The following is a 24,981-nucleotide window of genomic DNA, read 5'->3' on the forward strand; positions in this document are numbered from 1 at the left end:
TAGGGACAGCAAATGTCGGACACTGCGAGCGCAATGGCTTCAGGAGGAAGGGAAGGCCTCAGGGCTCCGGCACCGGGGCAAGGAGTTGTCTGGACCACCGCCATCAGGGAGAGAGCGAGCTGCGCAGCAAACTTTTCTAATTTATATTGAACGTGACGTTCATGGTATGAAATACTCCTGTTGGCCAGCCTGGGTCAAATGCCCAGGCCTTGCTCCTCCTTGTCCCTGCACCTGGCAAGGCTCGAAAACACTAACCTTGAATCCCACAGAGCCTGGCTGGCTATAAAGTAAATATTTTCACAAACTCAGACACTAGAGTCTTCTAAAAGTGCAATTTTCCCCAGCATTAGAAGAAAAGTTAGTCCTGTGTCTCTCAACCCAGAACAGTAATAAAATGCTGAAGTGTGCTGGTTTGGGCTGCGATAGGGTTAATTTTCTTCATAGTAGCTAGTATGGGGCTGTGTTTTGGATTTGTGCTGAAAACAGTGTTGATAATACAGGAAGGTTTTTGTAATTGCTGAGCAGTGCTTACACAGAGTCAAGGCCTTTTCTGCTCCTCGCATCACCCCACCAGTGAGTAGGCTGGGGGTGCGCAAGGTGTTGGGAGGAGACACAGCTGGGACAGCTGACCCCAGCTGACCAAAAGAATATTCATAGAATCATAGAATCATAGAAACGTTTGGGTTGGAAGCGACCTTAAAGATCATCAAGTTCCAACCCCCCCTGCCATGGGCAGGGACACCTCCCACTAGACCAGGTTGCTCAAAGCCCCATCCAGCCCCAGGCTGGATGGAGCATATGATGTCATACTCAGCATATAAAGCTGGGGGAAGAAGAAGGAAGGGGGGAGTGTTCAGAGTGATGGCATTTGTCTTCCAAGTAAGCATTACACGTGATGGAGCCCTGCTTTCGTGGATATGGCTGAACACCTGCCTGCCAGGAAGTAGTGAATGAATTCCTTGTTTTCTTTTGCTTGCATGCATGGCTTTTGCTTTATCTATTAAATTTTCTTTATCTCAACCCACAGTTTTTCTCACTTTCACTCTTCCAGTTTTCTACCCTGTCCCACCTGGTGGAGTGAGCAAGCATCTGTGTGGTACTTATTTGCTGGCTAGGTTTAAACCATGACAAGAAGCCTGAAAGGAACATATGTTTTGGACATCTATGATTCCAATTTTGTGTATATCCATCACAGCAATAAGACATGTGGCTGCTTCCCATGAAGTACAGGCATTATTAATATGATTATGTCTGTTATGATCAATACATGCTATTGCTGTTTTGACAAGCTATTTATCTATCAGATACATAAAGCCTAGTATAGCCCAGGGTTATTATACTTACCAGCAATAACGTGTTTACAGGGGGACACATTTCTAATTGCTTTCTTGTTTAATTTTAATAAATGAGGCACTTCACTGACCTCGATACCAGGGAAGGTCATGGAGCAGGTCATCTTGAGTGCCATCACAAACCATATAATGGGCAACCAGGGGATCAGGCCTAGTCAGCATGGGTTTATGAAAGGCAGGTCCTGCCAGATGAACCTGATCTCCTTCTATGACAAGATGACCCGATTATTGGATGAAGGAAAGGCTGTGGATATTATCTACCTGGACTTTCAAAAAGCATTCGACACTGTTCCCCATAGAATTCTAGTGGAAAAACTAGCTGCACATGGCCTGGGAGAGCATACTATCTGCTGGATCAAGCACTGGCTATCTGGACGGTCCCAAAGAGTGGTGCTCAATGGAGTTAAATCCAGCTGGCGGCCGGTCACAAGTGGTGTTCCCTAGGGCTCAGTGTTGGGACCATTTCTGTTTAACATCTTCATTGATGATCTTGATAAGGACATAGAGTGCATCATCTGCAAGTTCGCAGATGACACCAAGTTAAGCAGGAACGTTGATCTGCACGTGGACAGGGAGGCTCTACAGAGAGACCTAGATAGGTTGGATCGATGGGCGAACCTTAATGGTATGAACTTCAACAAGACCAAGTGCCAGGTCATGCACTTGGGCCACAACAACCCCATGCATCGGTACAGGCTTGGGGAAGTGTGGCTGGAAAGCTGCCTGGCGGAAAAGGACTTGGGGGTTCTGATTGACAAGTGGCTGAATATGAGCCAGCAATGTGCCCAGGTGGCCAAGAAAGCCAATGGCATCCTGGCTTGTATTAGAAATAGTGTGACCAGCAGAAGTAGGGAGGTGATTGTCCCCCTGTACTCAGCACTGGTGAGGCCACACCTGGAGTACTGTGTTCAGTTTTGGACACCTCAATACAAGAGAGATATTGAGGTGCTGGAGCGGGTACAGAGGAGGGCAACGAAGCTGGTGAAGGGCCTGGAGCATAAGTCGTATGAAGACCAATTGAGGGAGCTGGGACTGTTTAGTTTGAGGAAGAGGAGACTGAGGAGAGACCTCATCACTCTCTATAACTACTTGAAAGGACACTGTAGAGAGGTTGGTGCTGGTCTCTTCTCACAAGCAAACAGCGATAGAACAAGAGGGAATGGCTTCAAGTTGCAACAGGGTAGGTTTAGACTAGACATTAGGAAGAAGTTCTTCACAGTAAGAGTGATCAGACACTGGAACAGGCTGCCCAGGGAGGTGGTTGAGTCACCATCCTTGGATGAGTTTAAGAGTCATTTAGATGTGGTGCTGGGGGATATGGTGTAGGGAAGAACTTTGTAGAATACGGAAGATGGTTGGACTCGATGATCCCAAGGGTCTTTTCCAACCTGAATGATTCTATGATTCTATGATTGTGCACGCAGCTCTCTTAAAAGTCTTCATTTGAGAGCCTCCACCAAAGCATAATAGTCTGAATTTGCCAGCACTCAGATCAACCCTGTAAGGATCATCTGTCTCACTCAGTATCTGTAAAGGAGAGAGAGATGAGGGAACTGGAACATTGAGGAGGACAGACTATAATTTTCTTCGTCTGATGGTTCATCTGCTTGTTATTTTGTTTGCTGCTGGGTTTGTTAGCTTAAGTTTCTGTATTTCAAAATGAAATGAAAATCACTAGTCTTTTTTGAAGAAAGGAAATCGGGTACCTTCCACAGTTCTGGTCATTGCTACCAAAAGGGAAGAAACCTTTTCTACCAAAACCCTATTTTGTCCCTATTTCCTACCTCAGACAATGACCTAAGGACATATACCTCTATACAACAGTAGGAAAGGAAAGACAAATGAAGAGCTTTCAGCATCCTTTAGAAATTGGTCTTTCTTAGGAGCCCTGTAAACCTCTACACCTTCTGGATGATCACCAAAGCAATCAAGGTGTGACAGGTGATTGAAATCAAACCCATCTGTAATTACAAAGGTTGCAGGACATGAAATCCTTTCTAAAATGGTGTTTTAATTGTGTGAATTAATTCAACTCAGTTTATAAGAAAAACTAGTTTGCTGAGCATTGAAACCAATGAAATCTGATTTCCAATCAATGGGGATCTTGTGGCTGCCTGCCTTTTAAACTGAACTAATCTGAAAGCTAAGGCATGGGTTCTTCTGTTACTAGAAATTTAAAAATACGTATTTGCTTTCCTGAAAAAAAGCTTGGTAAAGGCTTTAATAAAATTTTGTCAGCTATTTGACATTTGAAGTTTTGTTCTTCAGTCACAATTCCTCCTCTAGTAAAGCAGATACTTTATGGATTAAATATGTTGGTGTTTAAAGAACTTGTAATAGCTTTCTCCTAGGTGGATTTTCTGATGTCTAGTAATCACTCATGCCAGTCTGCTTTCTTTCTCGTTTTTTTTCCTTCTGCAGGAACACTAGGTCAATCTGTCTTCCCGGCCAGCTGTCTTTACAAAACACACAGGAGTTAATGTCTCTGAGCTCTTTGCTTTTTTTTTTTTATTATTATTTTATTTAAATGTGGTTTCAATCAGTCGGAAAAATCAGAAGTTTGCAACAAGCTGTCTGAAACATGAGCACATACAGAACGTTATTACACAAAACTCGTTACCTTAAGAAAGAAGACTAAAAAGAGCAATAAACCCAAAGAAATTCTATCTTATAGAGCTATGAAGTATTTTTTGTTTGATTAAACAGCAGTGCTGGACTGCTGGATCTTTAGATCTCCATGTTCCCCTACTGCAAACTAAAGAAAGGACTAATGTCCCTGAGCTATCATTAGGAAAGATCATGTCATATTTTGCCTATGGTTTACACAGTTATTTTCTAATGATCAGGATAATGTCTAAGATCAAGAATTCCTGGGAATTATTCCTGAATTGGAGAAATGAACGTGGTTAGATATTCCCAACAGCGGACACAGCAGCAGCTGCAAGCAGAGAAGAGATAGATAAGTTCACCCCTGCACTCTGAAATATAATGTCTGCTGAGACAGAGGTGGGTCTGCCCTTGTATGTTCATTTAGTAGTAAAAGGATCTCTGAAATTCAAAACACCACCAAAACCTATCAGGAGAACCTTACCCATTACTCATGATCAACCAGCTTGCTGGTACAAGGTATTTATAGGAGACTTTTTTCCCCAGTACCTCCCATTTGGGCATTGCTAGGTCGACTGGCACTGCAATAGGACATCTGAATGGCATGTGGGCTGTCCTACAAAGTCCTACACATGTGACAGCTCTGGCTTCTTCTGGCAAGTGCCAAGCGAGGGAGTGGCATGAGCAGCATGATTATTGTCTCTCTGCTGGCCTGCCAGGAAGGTGCTGCCAGGTAAGAAAGCAGCTGTCTGTGACCTTAGCCAGCTTTTATATGGAAGAGGCAGGAGAAGAGGACTTTTCCCACAGACCCTTCACTGCCAGCACTTGCTTGAGAGCCAATACCCATTCTATTTAAGTACATTAAAAAAGAATTAGGGGTCAGTGAAATATTTCTTGTAATATTTGGTATTGTTTGTGAAGTGTAAAACACCTAAAGATACTATATAGATACTTTACTGAAGGAGCTGCCTTCTCTTGTCTTTGTCATATATATCTCACTTTCATTATAGAAAGATATTAGCTATATGTTTTTATTTAATATGAACCAGAGGGATGGATGGTATTCATTTCTGTTGTATGCTTTGTCCTGTTGAGCTACCACAAATATTCACCCATCCTTAGGTGTCTACAGCCATAGCTGCATTAGGAAGCACTTGCAAATACCAGTTGATTTGCTGACAGCCCCAAAGGAGGCAACTGGGGGCTCCATGTACAAGAGGAGGTAACAAGCAGCAGGGCTCGGGGGCTGCAGGAAGAACACACAGAATGTGGAGCCTGCTGCTGCTGCAGTAGCTCAGGCTGCTGGTGCTGACAGTGATTTGTCCCTCTGCTGCTGCTGCTACACACATTGTAGATGCTTGTTCTACTCTACTCTCTTCACACAAACAGAAGACACTTCTGTCTTCATGTCTTAAGCATATTGCTGTCTTATTTTTCATGCCCCTATCCTCAGCAACACAACAAAAATGCAGAAAAATGGAAATGGCAATCAGTGGGTACCTGATCTCAAATACGTTTATGCCATTCCTTCTAGAACAATCGCAGCAACCTGGTTTCTATTCCAGAAATAAAGTTCAGAAGGGTTTTAAGAATATAAACTTACTGGGTTTTTCCGCACATAGACAGTATTATGGGAAGCCTCTGGGCTTTGCATTTTGTTTCAGAAAACAACTTCATTTTGACGAATTTTGCAAGTTCCTGTGTTTGAACTGGAAAATTGTGCCTTGAGAGACCTGTGGCCTTAAACTGACCCATGGCAGTAGATCTTTGCACCCACACACATATATGCGTACACACATATGTATGTATACAGCAGTACATGTACACCATACAGCAGCAAATTCTGAAGGGTATGGAATTATTTTCAGAGTGTGTCAATAATTCAGTTAGGGCAGGAATATTGCTCAGAAGGTGGAGGAGAGCGTACCCAACATTCAGGTATTACAGACTCTACACACGGCTTCCTACCTGCCGTGACATGGTCACCGGGTCATGTCACTACCTACTTCTCATTTGCCAAACAGGTGACTTCCTTCACTTTTTATCTGTCATTGTATTATAGTCCAAACCCCAACAGAGCTTCACAGAGAAGCATGATGACAATTACAGGACTTTGTGGAAAGTGTCCATGGATGTATTGCACTTAATCATTGGATCCATTCTGAAGAATAAAAAGCATTCTTCAGGTGCTGCTGCTCTTTTATCATACCGCAGACTGAAGCTCTGGCAGTGTATACTACAAGTGATAAGAAATAAGGCTGGAAGATGAAGAAGACTTGGGAAGGGTCATGATTTTAGTGACTTGGTTGCTAAAAAGAATGTGAGACAAATGGGAGACGAGGCCTTTGAACTACAATGCGAGGGCGAGCATTTGCTAACCTAAGACTACTCATCTGTGTAATGATGTCTCTCCATTTCCAAAATTTAGGCCAAATAGCTGATGTAAGCAAGAAGTTCAGCATAAACCTGTATTTCTCTAAGTGTGAGGTACAAGGAGATACAGAAATAGTTTTATGTATGAAATTTCCATCCCTTTATTTATAATGCAGCTACGTCTATAGCAATTGGAAAAATAATATGCTTTGTAACAAGGACACATGTCTATCCATAAAAACAAACCTTCTCACTTTTTCACAGGGAAAGTCTGCTATTTTAAATGAAACGATGGTAACCATTGACTATATATGTGTACATATCTCCAAAATCTATGCACCTCATCTTCCTCCCATCCTACTCAGCTCCTCTCTGTGAATATTCCCTGCTTCCTGCTGTTATGGTTTGAAGAACCCACAATAATTTATTGTCATTTAGGCAATCATTCTATCACCTGATGACCCCTCCCCACCCTGAAAAGGGAATTGGAAAAAACCAAGTGAACCCGAGGTTTGAAATATCACCAGATTTCACAGAATAAGACTAAATAATTAACGTCAATAATAAGAAATAACCAATATTTATCCCGATACCAATATAAAATATCCAAGGATTATCCTCAGCCAATTCTATCAGTAGGAAGCTGTGCACTCCCAGCAGTGGACAGCAAATGTCGGACACTGTGAGCGCTATGGCTTCGGGAGGAAGGGAAAGCCTCAGAGGCAAGAAGTTCTCAGGATGGCAGCTATCAAGGAAAAGAGAGAACTTCTCAGCAAACTTCCTGATTTATGTTGCATGCGACGTTCATGGTATGAAATAATCCTGTTGGCCAGCTTGAGTCAAGTGGCCAGGTCTTGCTCCTCCTTGTCCCCGCACCTGACAAGCTCGAAAACTTTGAGACCTTGAACCCCGCACACCAGAGCTGGCTAGAAGGTATATATTTCCACCAATTTGGACACAAGAGTCTTCTAAAAATGCAGTTTCTCTTCTGACAACGGGGACGGGGCATTGACGGGGGCTGGAGGGCTGGGGGGGGGGGAACGGTAGGACCCCTCCCCCGTTCCCCGTTCCCCTCAACCCTCCCTCCCCGGTCCTCCCGCCGCCGGCGACGCCGTTCGCCCAGTGCCCATGTGCGGGCGAGCGGCCGGGACATGCTCACTGGGCGTTCGCCGCGCCGCGCCGCGGCTACCGCACATGCTCACTGAGGGCGGAGGGCACCGTCGGAGGTAGGGGGCTGGCTCCGCCGCCGAGGGGGAACAGCCGCTTTCTCCCAGACCCGGGTCGCGATATGGCCCGCCGGCCCTAATCGCGAGGGGAGAAGGGGAGGGGGAAGGCCGCGGCGGAGGGACTGGCGGTGAGCGCGGTGAGGGACATGGCGGTGGCGGGGCTGCGTGTGCGGGGGTCGCCGAGGAGGAAGAGTCCGGCCGCCGAGACCCCGTCCCCGCCCGGTGGGCGACATCCTGGTCCCCGTCAGCACCTCGGCCAGCGGCGGTGGCGGCGGGGCCGGGGCCGCGGCGGCGGGGGCTGCCCTGAGGGGAGCGGCCCGTTGCGGCGGGGCCGGTGGCGGCGGGGAGCTCCCCTCATCCCCTCCTCCCGCTCTTCCCTTCCCCGGTGCGCTCCGTAGCGCGGAGGCCGCTCTCTCCCCGGTGCTGGGGCCGGCGGGAGGCCGCGGGCCGGGCCGGGGGTAGGTAGGGGGCGGCGGGGGCAGCTCTGCCAGCGTTACCGGCTCGGGTGGGTTGCGGGGGGAGTCAGCTCCCGAGATGGACTGAAGCATCCCGGTGCCTCCCGGAGGTGGGGGGGGTGGTGGTGGTGGTGGTGTCGTGGTGTAGGAAGGGGAGAGAGGCAGCCACTCCTCCTTAAAAAGAATTAAAAAAAAATAAATAAGATAAAAATGGAAAAATCAGCTGGTGCTGAGGCTCCCGCTGGCCTCGGGAAAGCACCTGGGAAGTATCTGTGGGATGGGAAGCAAATGGAAAATGCCCAGGGTGTCGTGCAGGGGCAGGAGGGGCTGTTTCTGGCCGAACACAGGCTGGGCTCCTGGGCTGTGGGGTATGCACTTTTGCCCGTGAGAAAATATTAAACTGGACACAATGTAAAAAAGCACAGTGTTATGGATTGTGTTTAGTCATCTTTGCAAGGCCCTTTCAGTGCTGGCTCCACAGAGAGAAGACTTTGTGCAAAATAGTAACTTATCGTTAAATTCTGTAGATAAAGTTAAATTTGCAAGCCTTTCTTTTAAACTAGCCTTGAAATGATTGCTGTTTTATCTGTGCAAGGTCACAAAGGGCTTGCAGTTTTCTGCCTTGCTAGATGACTGGTTGGTCACATTTAACCCTATTTAATGCAATTGATACGTGATATTTTGGTGAGGAATTCTGTTTCCAAGTTTCTGAGGAGCAAACTTGCACTTAAATCTGTTCCTCACTGTCATACTCTTAACTGTGGGAGGCTACTTGACTTTTGGAAAATTGCCTGAGTTGGTTCCATATCAGAGGTACCACCCTCAGCAGACCCTCTCCCAGGGCAACTAAGATCAAACTTTTTGTAAAAAAAACCCAAAAACATTTGTTTACTTTTTGTAGGCATGTGTTCCCATTTGCCATATCTAAGTCTACTAACATAAACCTCATTCTTTTCTTTTGCTGCAGACTGAAGGTTTCTCTGAAGCGTAATTCTCAAGATGAAGTTCTTACTAGCAGTTTTCTTTTTCATCTTGTTCTCCTTATGTGTTGAAGAAGTCTACTCCAAAGAGAAGTCTTCAAAGAAAGGGAAGGGGAAAAAGAAGCAATATCTATGCCCATCGTATGTTCCTTTTTCCTTTATGCTTTTGTATGATGGTAATAATGCCATATTTTAACAGTGGAAATTACATGGCAATTGAAACAGAAGTTGATGCTTTCTGCTGAAAGAATGGGGTTTGGGGTCAGAATGGGAGGAAGAGGGTTTGCCCAGCATCATAGCTAAGTTCTGTCAATGCTTGTGTTTCTTCTGCAGCAGATCCTCTGTTTTAACGAAAGGAAAAATCTAAGCCCTAGCAAATAATTTCTTTCTTTATGGGGGATTACGACCTTGCTATTTATGGGGACACAGTAACGTAGTCCCAAAGTGCGATGCTGTCTAGTACGATGTGTTGCAGGTGTAATGAGAAAAGCAGGGAGGATGCAAAACTGCCCTACTGAAATTCAGTTTCTGCTTAGCTTAGTGCTGGAAGAAGGCTTGTCCTACATGAATTCTTACGGCATGTTGAATACAACTAAGGTCTTCAGCATCTTCCATCCGTGATTTACAGTACTATGACTTGTAGGGAGGTGGATTGATTGTTGCTATAAAGCATGCCCTTATGGAACAATCTCTCTGTAAAAATAAGGAAATTAAAATCTGTGATTGCCCCGCTGAATAGATAACATGATGCTAACTCCCTCTTTCTAAAGCCTACCACGTTTTAGGTTGTGGTCCATAGAAATGCAGAAATTTTATTTGTGAGGGCCTTTTTTGTCGTTTTCTTGGCCAGACTTGCTTTAGTGTCATGGTGTAACTATCTGAGCAAAAGATTGATGGAATGTAGTAAGTTGCCAATAAGCGTACAAAAGCACTATGCCTGAAATGATAAAATTGCTTGGACAAATTTAAAACACATTTTTTCTTTGACCATAAAAGAATAAAACTGGAAGATGAGACTGGCTATTTAACATTAATAGACTTTTTCCAAAAAAAAGAAAAAAATAAGGAGAATAACCAGAGAGAAGCAATTTTGAATAATGCTTTTTAAAGTTCTTGCCCTTTTTAAATATTGACAGTGATTGTTATTTGTAACCCAAAATTTTTAGAAAGTTTCTACATATGGTGGGTGTTTTCATTCTTTTTTTAAGTCAAACCTACAAAATCAGATGTATCTTTGGATTTGAATGCATTAAGATACAAGTCTCAAATGTGTTCATCACTGATCTGAAATGACCCCTGCCCATTATATCTCCCCCACTTAACTTTGAATAGTTAAGCTGAGCTCTGTATGGAGCTTTTGGTCTGAGCTGCCGTGAGGATTTGTAGCAAGAAGTGAAATTTCATAGTTCCCAGGACAGGCGTAAGCACTGAAGTCGTCAGAAAGTGAGTTACACAGCTGGCAACTGAGTCCAGATCTTCCACAGTCTCAGCAAAGCAGTCAGCATTTCCTCCCAGTTATTGACTTGATCTTAATTAGAATTCAAAACATTGGTGTATTTTTTTCTTGATAAGTGAGGTTTTTGTTTGTTTCTTTTATTTTTCTCTTAAGTACAGTATTTCCTGGTACCCTGTTCTTGATACCGGTTGATTTTACAACCATTAAATACAATGCCATTTGTCACCAATATACTTGAAAAGCATTGAAAAAATGCTATAATTTTTGAAGTGATACTTTTACATTCCATCCAGTTGAACCTTTCTGTGAAAATACGAGTGGAATCCAGTATTTGCCTGATGTATCACGCGTGCAGTGTTGCTAGCTAGAATTAATTACCGTAGCACTAAGCCCTATTGGATTTTCTGAATAATGAACAAGTTGTCTGTTTCTTACTTGGCTGAAGTTCACAGCTTGAGAGACAACCGCTTGTAATAGTTGGGTGGCAGGACTCCTGGTTTTGTGGCTGCCACCTGGAAGACCTCTCATGTGAATTAGCAATGAAAAGTCAGTTCTGTCTTACAGAGAAATTATCTAATATTGCGCTCTTAGTTCAGGCTACTGATGGCAAACTTTCGACCACCAGCATGTTTTTTATAATCTTTCACAAAACTTCTTTACTTGATGACACTCTGTGGTATAAAAAAGGCTGCCTACTCTTAATAATTTTTTTTCTGTGAAAAAAAAACAACAACTCAGGAATCTTTCCTCAGGAAAAAAATACAAACCACAAAGAGTGGAGTGGGAATTAAGTGACACCATAAGGGTTGACCAAAAATAGTCTCAAAGGAAGTGGTTGAATGAAAAATTTACTAGTAAGCACAAGAGAAATCTTTTAGAAGAACACATTGTATCTTTTTTAAAGAAAATAAATAGGATTTTGCATCATTTATAAAATTGAGTGGTACAAATTCCCAATGAAAACATACATTTATAAGTTAAAATCTTAGTCTACCTTTAATTTGCATTGGTTACTGGTGCAATAAAGTGTAAAGCTTAATTGTAACAAATTACTGCCTTTTGTTTCTTTACAACATGTGAAAAGTTAAGTTTTACCTCCTCAAGAGAAAAATATCACACTAGTAATTATATAAGGAACAGCCTTCTCTACAAACTTATAATTAAATACAAATGCATGCAAATAATTTTCCAGGAGAGATGTATGCTGAATCTGGTGTTACTGCTTGAGTTCCTTAGTTTGATGTTAAGAAATAGATGGTTATAAGACTAGTTTGGGATTTTAGCATGAATTTGTTTGTATGAAAACTGAGCATACTTGAACTTTTCCTTGTATGGCTCTCCAGAATACAAGCCTTTCGCCAAATGTGCCCCTCTGGCATTAAATTAACTACTATTAGAATAAACTGAAAACAAGCTGATTAGAAACCCCATAAAAAGTTCATTATTGTCTCATGAACAGATATTTGCCTCCTTCAATTAGGAAAATTCTATTTTGTATCTTCGAGCAAAATCTCTTACTTGTGATTATTCATAAAGCTGTACTTCTCAGTACATTGTGTGATAGTGGCTTGATTGGCCATCTTATTTTCATTTATTTCTGAAACTGTTTTTCCCAGCTTTTTTATCGAGGGGTTTCATGAATCTGGTGCTTGATCACTTTGTTCTTATTTAATGCTTGCTCAGAACAGATGTAAGATTTCACATCTTACATTTAGATCATTTTCCTTCTTACCTCAGGCTGTCCAAATGAAACATAGACTAATTATACTTTTGTCTAATTCCTGAATGTTTGTTGATTAACAAAGAAATTGATATATTAGGCCTAAAATTCTATAAGAGGGAGTACTGCAGCATAAATCTAAGAAGCTGGCTTCCACAAATGCAATAAAATACAAAGCTTTAGTGTAATAAAACATTTGCTGTTTGTCTCCATGGAAAATATTAAAAAAAAAACAAAACAAAACAAAACAGGTCCACTTCTTCAAGAAAAAAAAAAATAATAATTTTGTGGATTACAGTCTTCTGTTTATAAAGCTTATTCTGAAATTCACTATACTGAATACAGATGATTTCAATATAGCTACAGATGGATTTAGTCAGTTGATCTCTTTTTTGATCGTAGACTACCCATCAGCTGTGTTACCTCTGTTACTTACTTCTTATTAACTTCATAATTCCTCATAATACCTGTTTCTGATAAACGTTGGACACTTAGCTGTGGCTTTTTTTAAGAGCACTGCTGAAAAATGTTTTTCCTTTTGTTACGGCATAATAAATACTTCAGGTTTTTTATGATGTGTGAGCCACTGCTGTTATCCCCACAATCCTTAGTAGCCCAGAAGGTCTCTCCTCACAACTACTTGCAAGATCTCTAGATAAATGAAACTATAAGGAAAGGGAAGTTTGGTTATGACAGTGTTATAGAAGGCATAGAAACGTAAGTGTGTCAAATAGCAGCTAACAAAATCAGTAACAACTGTGCTTATAATCACAACTATCCCTGTTAATTATAGTTTTAATATGACTCAGCTGTTCAATTGCACAATGTACATTTCTGAAGATCTCACAACATCTCTAATGCTACAGCAATGCTGAGTGTAACCTCATATCACTAAATCTCATTCTTTTGTCTGGATATCAAGGCTATGCTTTTAAAATAGCGTCCCTCTTCACCTTGAGGCATTTTTCCACATGGAGATTTATATCCATGTAGATGATTAACTAAATACTGTATGATATCTATAGAGACTTTTTTACCCACAAAGGAGGAATACAAATCATATTTTGGCCTGTATTCAATAAAGCATATCAGCTACTTCAGAAACTGTGAAATGGCCCTCTAAGCCCTCCAGAAAACATGGCTTGTGCCATCTGCCGGGGCAGAAGCTTAGAAAGGTCACAGATGCCAAGGTTCAATAAACAGCTTCTTTTGAAAAATAACAACAAAAGACAGTGGAACTAGGGAAAAAAGCCTTTGATGCGTTTAAAACATAGAATGGTATGAAAGCCTGTCCTAAAATTTCTCTTGGTTAGCTGTCAGCTTCTGACATGCTCTTCCCATAAAGACTAAAGTAGAAGTTCAAGGTGGATCTTTTATCTTGTATCCTCGCCAACTTCCCATGGACAAGGACTTTTTTTAATTATATCAAGTGTTTGGGTATACATGGCCTCTCTATCTGTAGTATGTGATCATCCCCGTAATGTAAATGGTGGGAAAGTGGAATCGTCTCTGTCTTCATTCCCATCTTGTAGAAGACTCTGTTGATAGTTGGTGAACATTTTCATTTGTAGGTACGATGGGAGGGTTGGTACAGTTTATGGGAGAAGATGGAATAAAGTTGAAAGAAAAGCCTGAGTTTGGTTGTGGAGGCAGTTACATCTCTCAGTCATTCTGAAGATAAGTACATTGCAGAGCCCAGGTCTGGTTCCTATAAAAATTCTATTGCCCCATAGTAACAGCAGTTGGTCAGTTTAATGATTCTGTAGCATGCAACTCTCATGGAAAGCTGTGATCCTGGACAGATAGGGCCACATTCCAGGAGGTTTGTGAATTTGTTTTCAGAGTGGATAAACGTGCTGGGGAGTAAAAGATAAAGCTGTAAAAGCAAAACTTAAGTTCTCTTGTAAAAAGGTAATTAAGTATGGTAGGCTGGTTGTTGTTCAGTAATTCTCCCTCTTAGTGAGCAGCATTTACTCCATTCTGAACATTGTAGTGATGAGACACTACAATCATGGGGTAAAGTGACAGACTTTGTATTTAATATACAGCTTCCAGACTGAGAAAATACTTGGATCTGCTGGTTAAATTACAACCCCTAAACCTAAGCGCAAGGAAAACCATAGGACTAAATTCTGTTCTCAAATCCACCAAATGGATCTTTGAAAGACAAATGTTATAGAATGTAACTCCACTTACACTTTCCACTTATGTCTCCACTTATACCACCATAAAAGGTGGTTAGATTTTACCAAGATCCATGTATTGTCTTAGTACTTACAGCATTTGGAAAAAAGACTGGGAGAAGGAACTGATGTGGATAAATTATTTTTAAAGCATCTGTAGTTCTGCTTAAACACCTGGATCCTGATCACGTTTCATGTCTGCATGCAATATCAGGACACAGCAGAACACCGTATGCACAAGGGTCGCTTAGGTGGTGACTTCAGTAGGATGCAGAGATGCCAAAGCCAGGAGCAAACAAGCTAATTTTAAGAAATGGAAGCATTGCTGTGAGCAGTACTAGTCAGGCTGGAGGAAGTACCATACTAACCTGGTTCTACTGGTTTGGGGGCTGTTGTCTCTATAGCAGGCAGATGAATCAGCTTGCTTTTCTCAAGCTTAGAGAATAACAAGGCACTTCATCATACCATATAAACACTCCTTAAGGTGTCCAACCCTGGCAATGTTGAATGTGAAACCAAAGCTGGACTTGAAGGTTTCTGAGAGACAGGAACTGAAGTAGAGACACTAACCGAGCTATTCACATCACCCAGCTTCAGGAAGGTTGCTGATATACCCACATTAGGAGACCGTGTTCTTTGATCTAGCTACAATAGGAGATGAAAGATGGGTTATTTCACCCCCACAATCCCGGGTTCACAATTCGAGGTGCCCAGTCAGGGTTTCTGTTTCAAATTGCACTACGAAGGAACCTTTCCCTCTGTTCACCATGCTGGATTACTTCCAAATTTAGGTACCAAAGTTACACATCCAATTTTAGATTTTTAGCTGTCAACTGCATTTGTGAAGGCACATAAACAGTTTTTCAGAGTTCCATAGTTTTAATGCAATCTGAGTGGTATCACTTTGCATTGGAGGCATCATAATTATTCGACCTGGCAATAAAGATGTTACCTGGTACAATTTGAAAATGTACCTATTAAGGATACTAGAGATCATAGAGATAACTCAGAAGAATTGTGTAGTATCTCTTTGATTTGTATTAACCTGTTTGTGTGCTTTGAGTTATTGCACTCAGAAAACCAAATGCCTGCAAATCAGAACACTGATTGTTTACATCAGGGAAGTAGTACTTACAATATATGGTGAGATGACAGATAATTGTGTTTCCCAAAACTTACTTTTATCATTCTCAGATATATATTGCCATGTTATATGACAAAAATCTCAGTTCCCATCACATAGATTAGATAAACTGTACCAAAATCTGTTGTTTCAGCATTATATAGGAATTTTTGTTGGAGATAACTGAACAGCATGAGTTAGAATATATATTTTTATCTGTCAGACAGTAATCTAGAACTATACAAAAGCAAAACTTGATGCTAGATTATCCAAGCTATGAGCTCTAAGCAAACACCAACGATAGAATAAGCATGTTGCATGATTATCTGGACTGCAGTGTACTGTAAGAAGGCGTGTGAATTAACTTCCCTGTGACATGCCTTTTTCTTCCCCCCCCCATTTTCATGCTATGCGTAAAAAGCATATTCACGTTCTCTTCTAAAATGAGAGATACTTCAGCATAAAGGGATCTGAAGAATAGGGATCAGGGCAGTAGGTGAATTAAAACAGAAAAGTTTCCCCTTTGCACTTGCAGAGAATATTGTTTATATTCCTTTCCCCAGTCATCCTCATGTAGCACTGCCTGTGATAAGGACTCCTTGTAACTTCAATGAACACTGAGAGACTAAATGTCATGATAACCCAGAAAGTGATATAACGTCTTCTGACACATTTGCTGAACACAAATGTAAGGAAGCTATATAAGTTTTAAACCAACTATAATATATGCTTCCTTTTGCCACGCATATCTGCTTATCTACACTTCTGGATTTTGATTAATGAATTATGAAAATAATTATATTTTGCCATCAATTTAAAATGCTAACCACATTTGTCAAAGGCAGTGATAAAACCTGTACAGCTGCCGTGGAAGAGGAGATGAACACCTTACTGCATATCCTGTGAAATACAGTATTAAAAGTCATGCTTTTATTCATCAATGATACGAGAACTAACCTCCCAAAGACCAGAGAGGCCAGTCATACCCCACAGAAATCTCATGCTGAAAGACTAACTGTACTTTGTTTTCTTTCTGTGAGACTTCTTGTTGCTTTACTTTTGGTATTTACCATATCTTGCCTAGAACTCAGCAATTACTGTGAAGAATGCTACTGTGTTTCCATTTCTTAATGCTTCCAGCAGCTCCGATACATTCAACGCAAGTTGAAATGAATGTATCAAAATTACAATGCACGCTGCAACTGCTGGAAATCTAAGGGAAATCTTAGGCTAGTTACCAGCTTTTCACAAATGTGAAAATTGTAGGTTGAATAAGAAAAAGTGGTAACTTCTCAATTGGTGTGAGTGTTGTTATACAGGAATCAGACAATGATTAGCAAATTGAAGTACTGCTTCTTTTAGGAAGGGAGATCTCAGATCAAATTCTTTTTCTCTTATGTAGTCTACACATTCGCCTATTATTAACTAATTCCAGAATGGCCAATTAGGCAGGTGTGGTAGTGGCTTTAGGTGAATATCTTAGTGGCATGAATAGTCCCAGCCTGTTTCTCCAAGCACCTAACCCATACCATTTACTGTTTCATTAAGTCATTCTTACCTGTCACTCTGAAAGTGGCATGATCTCTTAACTCACCAAAAGATACACATAAGATTTACCGAGCAGGTGAAGTGTAGGCATTTTGATCAGCAAGGCTCTCTGAAGGAAATCCAGTCCTTGTGACAATGTTTAGTCCCATAGTGCTATTCAATGATGGCAGTTCGATGACAGCATGCTGTAAAAGACCACAGTGGAAATATAACTGATACTCAGCAGAGCTTTTTTTCCAGTAGCCATTCCAACCACTTCATTCAGTCACCTTTAAAAAATAGCAATTACTGACTCTCTGTGCTTGTTCTCCCAACTCAAAACAGCCAATACTGTTGTATTTCGCTTGCATTTTATATAAATGAGGATAAGTGTGTACGCGTGACACTTGTATAAGTCCAAAGCATTATCCAACAATTTACACAAGATGTGATCACAATGTTCTTTACCAGAAAGCAATGCTGTTGCCCCTTCTTCATCCCATCACCATCTTCCCAGTGCAGTGAATCTCCTTTGCTTAATTCATGGATGACTTCTTAACAGCCTGAACAGATATTTGTATTAAGATACTTCTGCAGTGCAGCTCAGATCTCACAAAAAAACAGCCTTATTCCTCTTACTTGAAGAGAGAAATGAACCTGGCAGCTGTATTTGGCTTTCTTTTGCTATTTGACGCTCACTCATTTAATTTCTCAGACCTTTTTCCTTTGTTCCGCATTGTGTTTTACAAGCATATGTATTTAATGGATGTGTCCATGCTATCCCATGTGGTTCAGATTACCATCATCACTATTTAATGAACTTTTTTGTATAATCCATAGCAGATTTGTTTGGTTTTTTTTTAAATAGGAGTTAAGTTTGTTCATTAGTTGCTTGGTTTTGTTTTGGTGTTTCATCAATACTGGGCATATATGACTTAGAAAGAAATCCTATCGGTTGTGTCAAGGCAACAGTCCTGTTATAAATATAATTTCTGTAGGCATCTGATCTGGATGTTTTATATGTTAAGATGTGCGACTTGTAAGGAAACAATGCTGTGAACCTTTTTGTGTCACATATCACTCTCTACATGTATCAGTGTACAGAGTATTTTCCTGTCTTATTGGTAGTTAAGTGAACATTCTTTCTTGTCTTGTTCCTGCTACAAAATGGAAAATAATCTTAACATTTAACTTTATGTTTTCTTTTTGTCCAATTAGTGGCAACTGCAGAAAAAGCATACAAAGCTGGTTTATGATATTTCTGTAGCAATCTGTTCATTGGTAAACGTCATCACTGAAAACTGCACACAAATCTCAAAATTACAGAAATTAATTAGTTCATTTGCACAATGATCCAAATCTAAGTCAAATATAAAAGCTGTAAACACAACCCTGGGAGAATTGTTTGAAGGTGAATTTACCAATTATTTGAAGGGGTTAGAACACCTATTGCTATACAGGTAAGCAAATATGCAGCTTTAGGTTTCAGAAATATCCTGAATACAACAGGGAAAACAGAAATCTGATTATTTCGGTTCTGAAGGATAAAATGCTCAAAGGGTATCAACGAGACTATGATAAAATAAAATGCAGTTATGTTATCATAAATGGTTGACATGTTTTTAATAATAGGGAAGTCCTTCGTAGCTTTATTTATAAACATTTTAGCTGTTAAATGTTAACTGAAGAGATTAAATCTTATTGTGAAGGCCTAGTAAGTGCTACCATGTCAGCAGATCTTGTTCAGTTGCTCCTTTTGTTTCCCTTAGGGCTCGAGTTAAAACAGTTGATTTTAAAGATGGGGCATTCATAAAAGCTTTGCAAGGGCTAGGATCTGGTCTCATCTCCAGTTTTCAATCAAATCGTGATATCATGCAATTGAGACAGTTATTAATTAATTAATTTCCCTGTAGTCAATAAGGAAGATGCTGAACAGGAGCTACTATAATTGAACATCTTAAAATCAGGAGATTTGATACATTCATACAACTTTTTTTTTTTTTTTTTTTTTTAAACTGGCCAGAAGCCTTTTGGAGAGTTAATGTTTTCTTCAATAAATGTTTGAATAATGCAGAAGTCCCAGAGGACATGAAGGAAACTGAAGGATGAGGAGAAAAGTAGCAGCGAACAGAGATGTTACAAAGAATAGGTCTGTCAAGCTGATTTTGATGTGGGATAATGAAAAAAAGAAATTAAGCAGGGTAAAGGAGGTAACAGCAGGTGATACTGATTATTGATAACTTGTAGGAAATAAATAGCATCATTTCTTAAAACATGTTCATACATTTGTTTACTAGAGTTAGTAGTGTTGATGCATATGACATGCCTCTGTAGGGTGTTTGTCTTTTACATGGCATCTTGGTTAATAAATTATAATGACAGAAAGTCATCAGGGTAGTCATCATAAAAGGGATGGAAAAGTGATTACAAGACAGGATTCAAAATTGGAAAACATCACTGGACAGGTTCTACAGACAACATATATATTAATTTACATGACATTACCAGCTTGCTAAGTGCTTAAAGTACATGGGGTGGGGAGTGATGCAGTCTTATTGCTTTTTATTACACTCAATTTCTTGTTACTCTTGTAGCTGCATTTACCTGTCACAGGTTCTTTTTAATTTTAGTGATGGTTTTAATTTAACACCCAGCACAATAACAGCAAGGTAAATGGAGATGTTTAAATTCCCTCTGCAAAATCAGAGGAGAGTCCCAGGGCTCGTTTTCCATAACAAAGCTTTTATTAGCACTTGACAATGAGATTATGCAATGGCTCCAGCTCTCCCTGGAATAGCTGGCACTGGCATGCAGAGCAGGAGACTGCCAAAAGCCTCCGCGTGGTTTGGCACCTACGAAGTGCCTGTCAGTTTACTTTTGTTCCTAATCTGACAGTCACTAAAAATAGTTCAGGTGGCTGCTTTCTACTAAGGAAGAAATCATGTCCCTCTGGATATTTGTATTAGGAGGGAAGGGAACAATTAGTGAATTGCAGTTTATTTACTGCCAAGTTTACAGTTAAGAGTATATCGAAGAGCTTTCGTGTTTGTTACAGTTTCTTGAAAAATATGGAAACATCATAAGGAAAGGAAGGCTACACAGTGTGGAACCTGAAAATATGGAACATATTTTTCTCGTGAAATGGCATTTACTGCATGCATTTAAAATGACTTAAGCTTAAGCACACAGTTGTTTCTGTCTTAATAGTAACAAGTACACTTTTTTTTTTTTTACAGCCAGCAATCAGCTGAAGACCTTGCAAGAGTACCCGCTAATTCTACCAGCAATATCTTGAATAGGCTGTTGCTCAGTTATGATCCCAGGATAAGACCTAATTTCAAAGGTTTGCTAGATATTTCAGCCTTTTTTTAATCTTTGGAATTTAGCTTTTGCTCTTTTCATATGTAAAAAATATAGAGAGGTAATATTCTCAACCTAAATTTCTGTTTGTTTGGCTTGTTTTGTTTAAATGGAAATTTCCCTACATAGTGTGAAACTGCAGAAGATATTTTTCCTTTTGAGCTGAAAGGCAATATGTTAGGATTTCATGATCATAATAGTATGTGATGCTTTAACATTATTATTTCACTGAATTGAATTTCACTGAATTTTTTTTAGAGTTGGAAGGGACCATAAAGATCATCTAGTCCAACTCCTCTGCCAAAACAGGATTGCCCAGAGCATGTCAGAGCATGTTACTCAGGACTGCATTTGTCATTATTGTTAATATTATTATTTTATAAAAGTCTTTTTAAAAGCAGAATTAGAATTAGATTTTATAGAACAAGTTTTTAAAATGTCTTTTTATCCCTACATTTCAGTTAGACTTTAATAGTATCTTCGCTTTACAGTATTCTAAAACACCAAAATTCACTGTAGAGATCCGTTTAGATGACTTTATAAAACTTGAGATCAGCAGTATCACTATTTGGAAACCATACAGTTATTAAAAACCCTTTAAAGATGTGTTAGTAATACAGCTTACTCTCTTTGGGATTTCAAGTAGGTAATGCATGTAAATGCATTCTCTGCTCTGACTTTAAGACATCTCCCTGATAGTCAAATGTTGTAGGAATTTTCCACACAGGCAAATGTGATTTCCTTACATATGCAGAAAAGATTGGAATACATCTTCTCTGCAAAACCTCTAATAACTCATACAGCTGTATGTTACACTTTCTAGGAATTAGATTGTTTCCCTGCTGGAAAAAGACATAGACCATTTCATTACAGACACCACAGTTTACATAAGCCAGTTCTTTCTTTTTAAAACTTTTATGTAATTATACATACATTAAGAGATATTTTAACATGCATATCCATAGCATGACAATGCTTTTGAAGAGACCATTTTCAGATGTAATTCAGGTTTAACTAAGTTCTATAAATGTATTAAACTCAGTTCGCAGCAAGTGCCCCTCTTTTTTCTTATTCTCTGTAGAATCTTATTTACATGTTTTCATCACTGAGCCTTTTCACAAAGAGTAAATCTTCAGCCTCTCTTCTGCTTGTTCTTCAGCATGATAAATCACAAAACATATTGCAGATTTCTTTATGTTTTGATAACCCTGCTGCCAGTGTGGTAAGAATCAAGACAGAAGAAGAAGGGAGGACATGCAATGTTAACTCACAGGGAGGTGGAAGAAAAAGAACGATTTCTGACAAGTGGTTTGCCCATGTTAAAATGTTCCTCACACATGAGTGATTTTCTTGGATGGCACTTCCTATTCAAATCTGGAAGAGATAGTACACTCTCGGCTATTAGTGGTGTGGTGGGTGCTCTGTCACACACGTCAGGTGCTAAACAAAATATTAGGGTTATTGCATAACCAAAAGCACCACGTTTAACTGGCCTGACTTAAAAACAAAAACAAAAAACCAAAACCCAAAACCAACAACCAAACAACAAACTGGTTTAACTGAAAAAGGTGAGATTTTATCTTGAGGATTTTCTGGTGAACCAAGAGAATGAATTTGAATTTATGTATTAAATGTACACTGAAATATTGTGTCCAGACAATCAAACTATTAGACGAGACATATATTACTTTCTATTTGTTTACTTTGTCAGAATAGTCTTTGGATGTTGTTATATCTCTTATTGCTGAAAGTAAGAAGAATTCCACTCAATTAAGTACTTGTAACAGAGTAAGGGAGACCAGATACAAGCATCTTGTGTACATAGAATCACAGAATATTTTTGGTTGGATGGGACCTTTGAGATCGAGTCCAACCAACAAAAAAACAAAACAAAACAAATGCCCACAACCACACCCCACCCACAAACAGACACAAACCAACAATCTCAGGCACTAGAGCATGCCCTGAAGTGCCATCTCTACACGTTTCTTAAATACCTCCAGGGATGGCGACTCCACCACCTGCCTGGGCAGGCTGTTCCAGTGCCTCACCACTCTCTCAGTAAAGTAATTCTTCCTGATATCTAATCTAAACCTCCCCTGCCGCACCTTCAGACCATTTCCTCTGGTCCTGTCATTATTCACTTGGGAGAAGAGGCCAACACCCACCTCTCTACGACCTCCTTTCAGGTGGTTGTAGAGGGCAATGAGGTCTCCCCTCAGCCTCCTCTTCTCCAAACTAAACATGCCCAGTTCCCTCAGCCTCTCCTCATATGACTTGTTCTCTAGACCCCTCACCGGCTTGGTGGCTCTCCTCTGGACACGCTCCAGCAGCTCAAAGTCCTTCCTGTAGTGATGGGCCCAGAACTGAACACAGTACTCTAGGTGAGGCCTCACCAGGGCCGAGTACAGAGGCACCATCACTTCCCTACTCCTGCTGGACACGCTATTCCTGATACAGGCCAGGATGCCGTTGGCTATCTTGGCCACCTGGGCATACTGCTGGCTTGTGTTAAGCCGGCTGTCCACCAATACTGCCAGGTCCTTTTCTGCTGGGCAGCTTTCCAGCCACTCTTCCCCAAGCCTGTAGCGTTGCCTGGGGTTGTTGTGACCAAAATGCAGGACCCGGCACTTGGCCTTATTAAACCTCATCTCATTGGCCTTGGCCCAATGATCTAAACTGTCCAGGTCCCTCTGTGGAGCCTGCCAACCCTCAAGCAGATCAACACTCCCACCTAGTTTGGTGTCATCTGCAAACTTACTGAGGGTGCACTCAATCCCCGTATCCAGATCATCAATAAAGACATTAAACAAGACCAGCCCCAAAACTGAGCCCTGAGGGACACCACTGGTGACTGGCCACCAACTGGAGTTCACCCCATTAATTACAACTCTCTGGGCATGGCCATCCAGCCAGTTTTTTACCCAGTGAAGAGTACACTTGTCTATCCCATGATTCGCCAACTTCTCCAGGAGAATGCTGTGGGGGACGGTGTCAAAGGCCTTACCAACGTCCAGGTAGACAACATCCACAGCCTTCCCCGCATCGAGAAGGTGGGTCACATGGTCATAGAAAGAGATCAAGTTGGTTAAGCAGGACCTCCCTTTCATAAACCCATGCTGGCTGGCCCTGATCCCTCGGCTGCCCTGCACTTGCCATGGGAGCTCACTCAAGATGATCCTCTCCATGATCTTTCCCGGTACCGAGGTCAGGCTGACAGGCCTATAGTTCCCCAGATCCTCCTTCCAGTCCTTCTTGTAGATGGGCATCACATTGGCCACCCTCCAGTCATCTGGTACCTCTCCTGTTGACCAGGATTGTTGATAGATAATGGAGAGAGGCTTGGTGAGCTCTCCCGACAGCTGAGTACCCTTGGGTGAATCCCACCCGGCCCCATGGACTTATGCATGTCCAGGTGCATAAGCAAATCATTAACTACTTCCTCCTGGATTACTGGGGGGTTGTTCTGCTCTCCATCCTTATCTTCCAGCCCAGGAGGCTGAGCACCCTGGGGGTAGCTGGTCCAACTATTGAAGACAGAGGCAAAGAAGGCATTAAGTATCTCAGCCTTCTCCTCGTCCTTGGTCGCAATGTTTCCCCCCGCATCCAGTAAGGGATGGAGATTCTCCCTGACTCTCTTTTTGTTGACGTATTTATAAAAACTTATAAAACTTTTTTTGTTGTCCTTTATATTAATGGCCAGGTTGAGTTCCAGCTGGGCTTTTGCCTTCCTAACTTTTTTCTCTGTATAACCTAACAAGATCTCTGTGCTCTTCCCGAGTTGCTTGTCCCTTCTTCCAAAGGTGATAAACCTTCCTTTTTTCCCCTAAGTCCCATCAAAAGCTCTTTGTTCATCCAGGCCGGCCATTTTCCCCTCCCTTTAATTTTGCGCCTCATGGGAACAGCCTGCTCCTGGGCCTTTAGGATTTCCTTCTTGAAGAGCGTCCAGCCTTCCTGGACCCCTTTGCCCTGCAGGATTAACTCCCAAGGGACCCTCCCAACCAGGGTTCTAAACAGGCTAAAGTCCACCCTCCAGAAGTCCAAGGTGGAGGTTTTGCTAACCCCCTTCCTTACCTCACTAAGAATTGAAAACTTGACCATTTCATGATCGCTAAGACCAAGACGGCCTCCGACCTCCACATCTCCCACTAGCCCTTCTTGTTTGTGAAAAGTAGGTCTAGCGAGGCGCCTCCCCTGGTAGGCTCACCTACCAGTTGCGTCAGGAAGTTATCTTCCATACACTCAAGGAATCTTCTAGACTGCCTGCTCTCTGCTGTGTTATATTTCCAGCAGATATCCGGTAGGTTGAAGTCCCCAACCAGAAGAAGGGCTGGCAATTGCAAGACTTCAGCCAGCCTCTTACAGAATACTCCATCAACCTGCTCATCCTGGTTGGGTGGTCTATAGCAGACTCCCAGCACAAAATCCCCCTTGTTAGCCTTCCCCTTCATCCTTACCCACAAACACTCAACTTCATCGTCACTGGAATCTAGCTCTATACAGTCAAAACACTCCCGAATGTACAGAGCCACACCCCCGCCTCTCCTTCCTTGCCTATTCCTTCTGAAGAGCTTATAGCCACTCATCGCAGAATTCCAGTCGTGACTGTCATCCCACCA

The 24,981-nt window shown here is 41.3% G+C and overlaps 1 protein-coding gene across 1 annotated transcript in view; it reads left to right on the plus strand.

Annotated features, from left to right (window-relative positions):
- Positions 1-9,012: 9,012 nt before the first annotated feature.
- Positions 9,013-24,981, plus strand: part of GLRB (glycine receptor beta) — a 58,265-nt gene continuing 42,296 nt past the window's right edge. The window contains exons 1-2 of the mRNA XM_074147408.1: positions 9,013-9,134; positions 20,239-20,345. Coding sequence (XP_074003509.1) covers positions 9,013-9,134; positions 20,239-20,345 — 229 coding nt within the window. The remainder of the gene's footprint in view (positions 9,135-20,238; positions 20,346-24,981) is intronic.

This window comes from Numenius arquata, chromosome 5 (assembly GCF_964106895.1).
Source record: "Numenius arquata chromosome 5, bNumArq3.hap1.1, whole genome shotgun sequence".
Classification (NCBI taxonomy): domain Eukaryota; kingdom Metazoa; phylum Chordata; class Aves; order Charadriiformes; family Scolopacidae; genus Numenius; species Numenius arquata.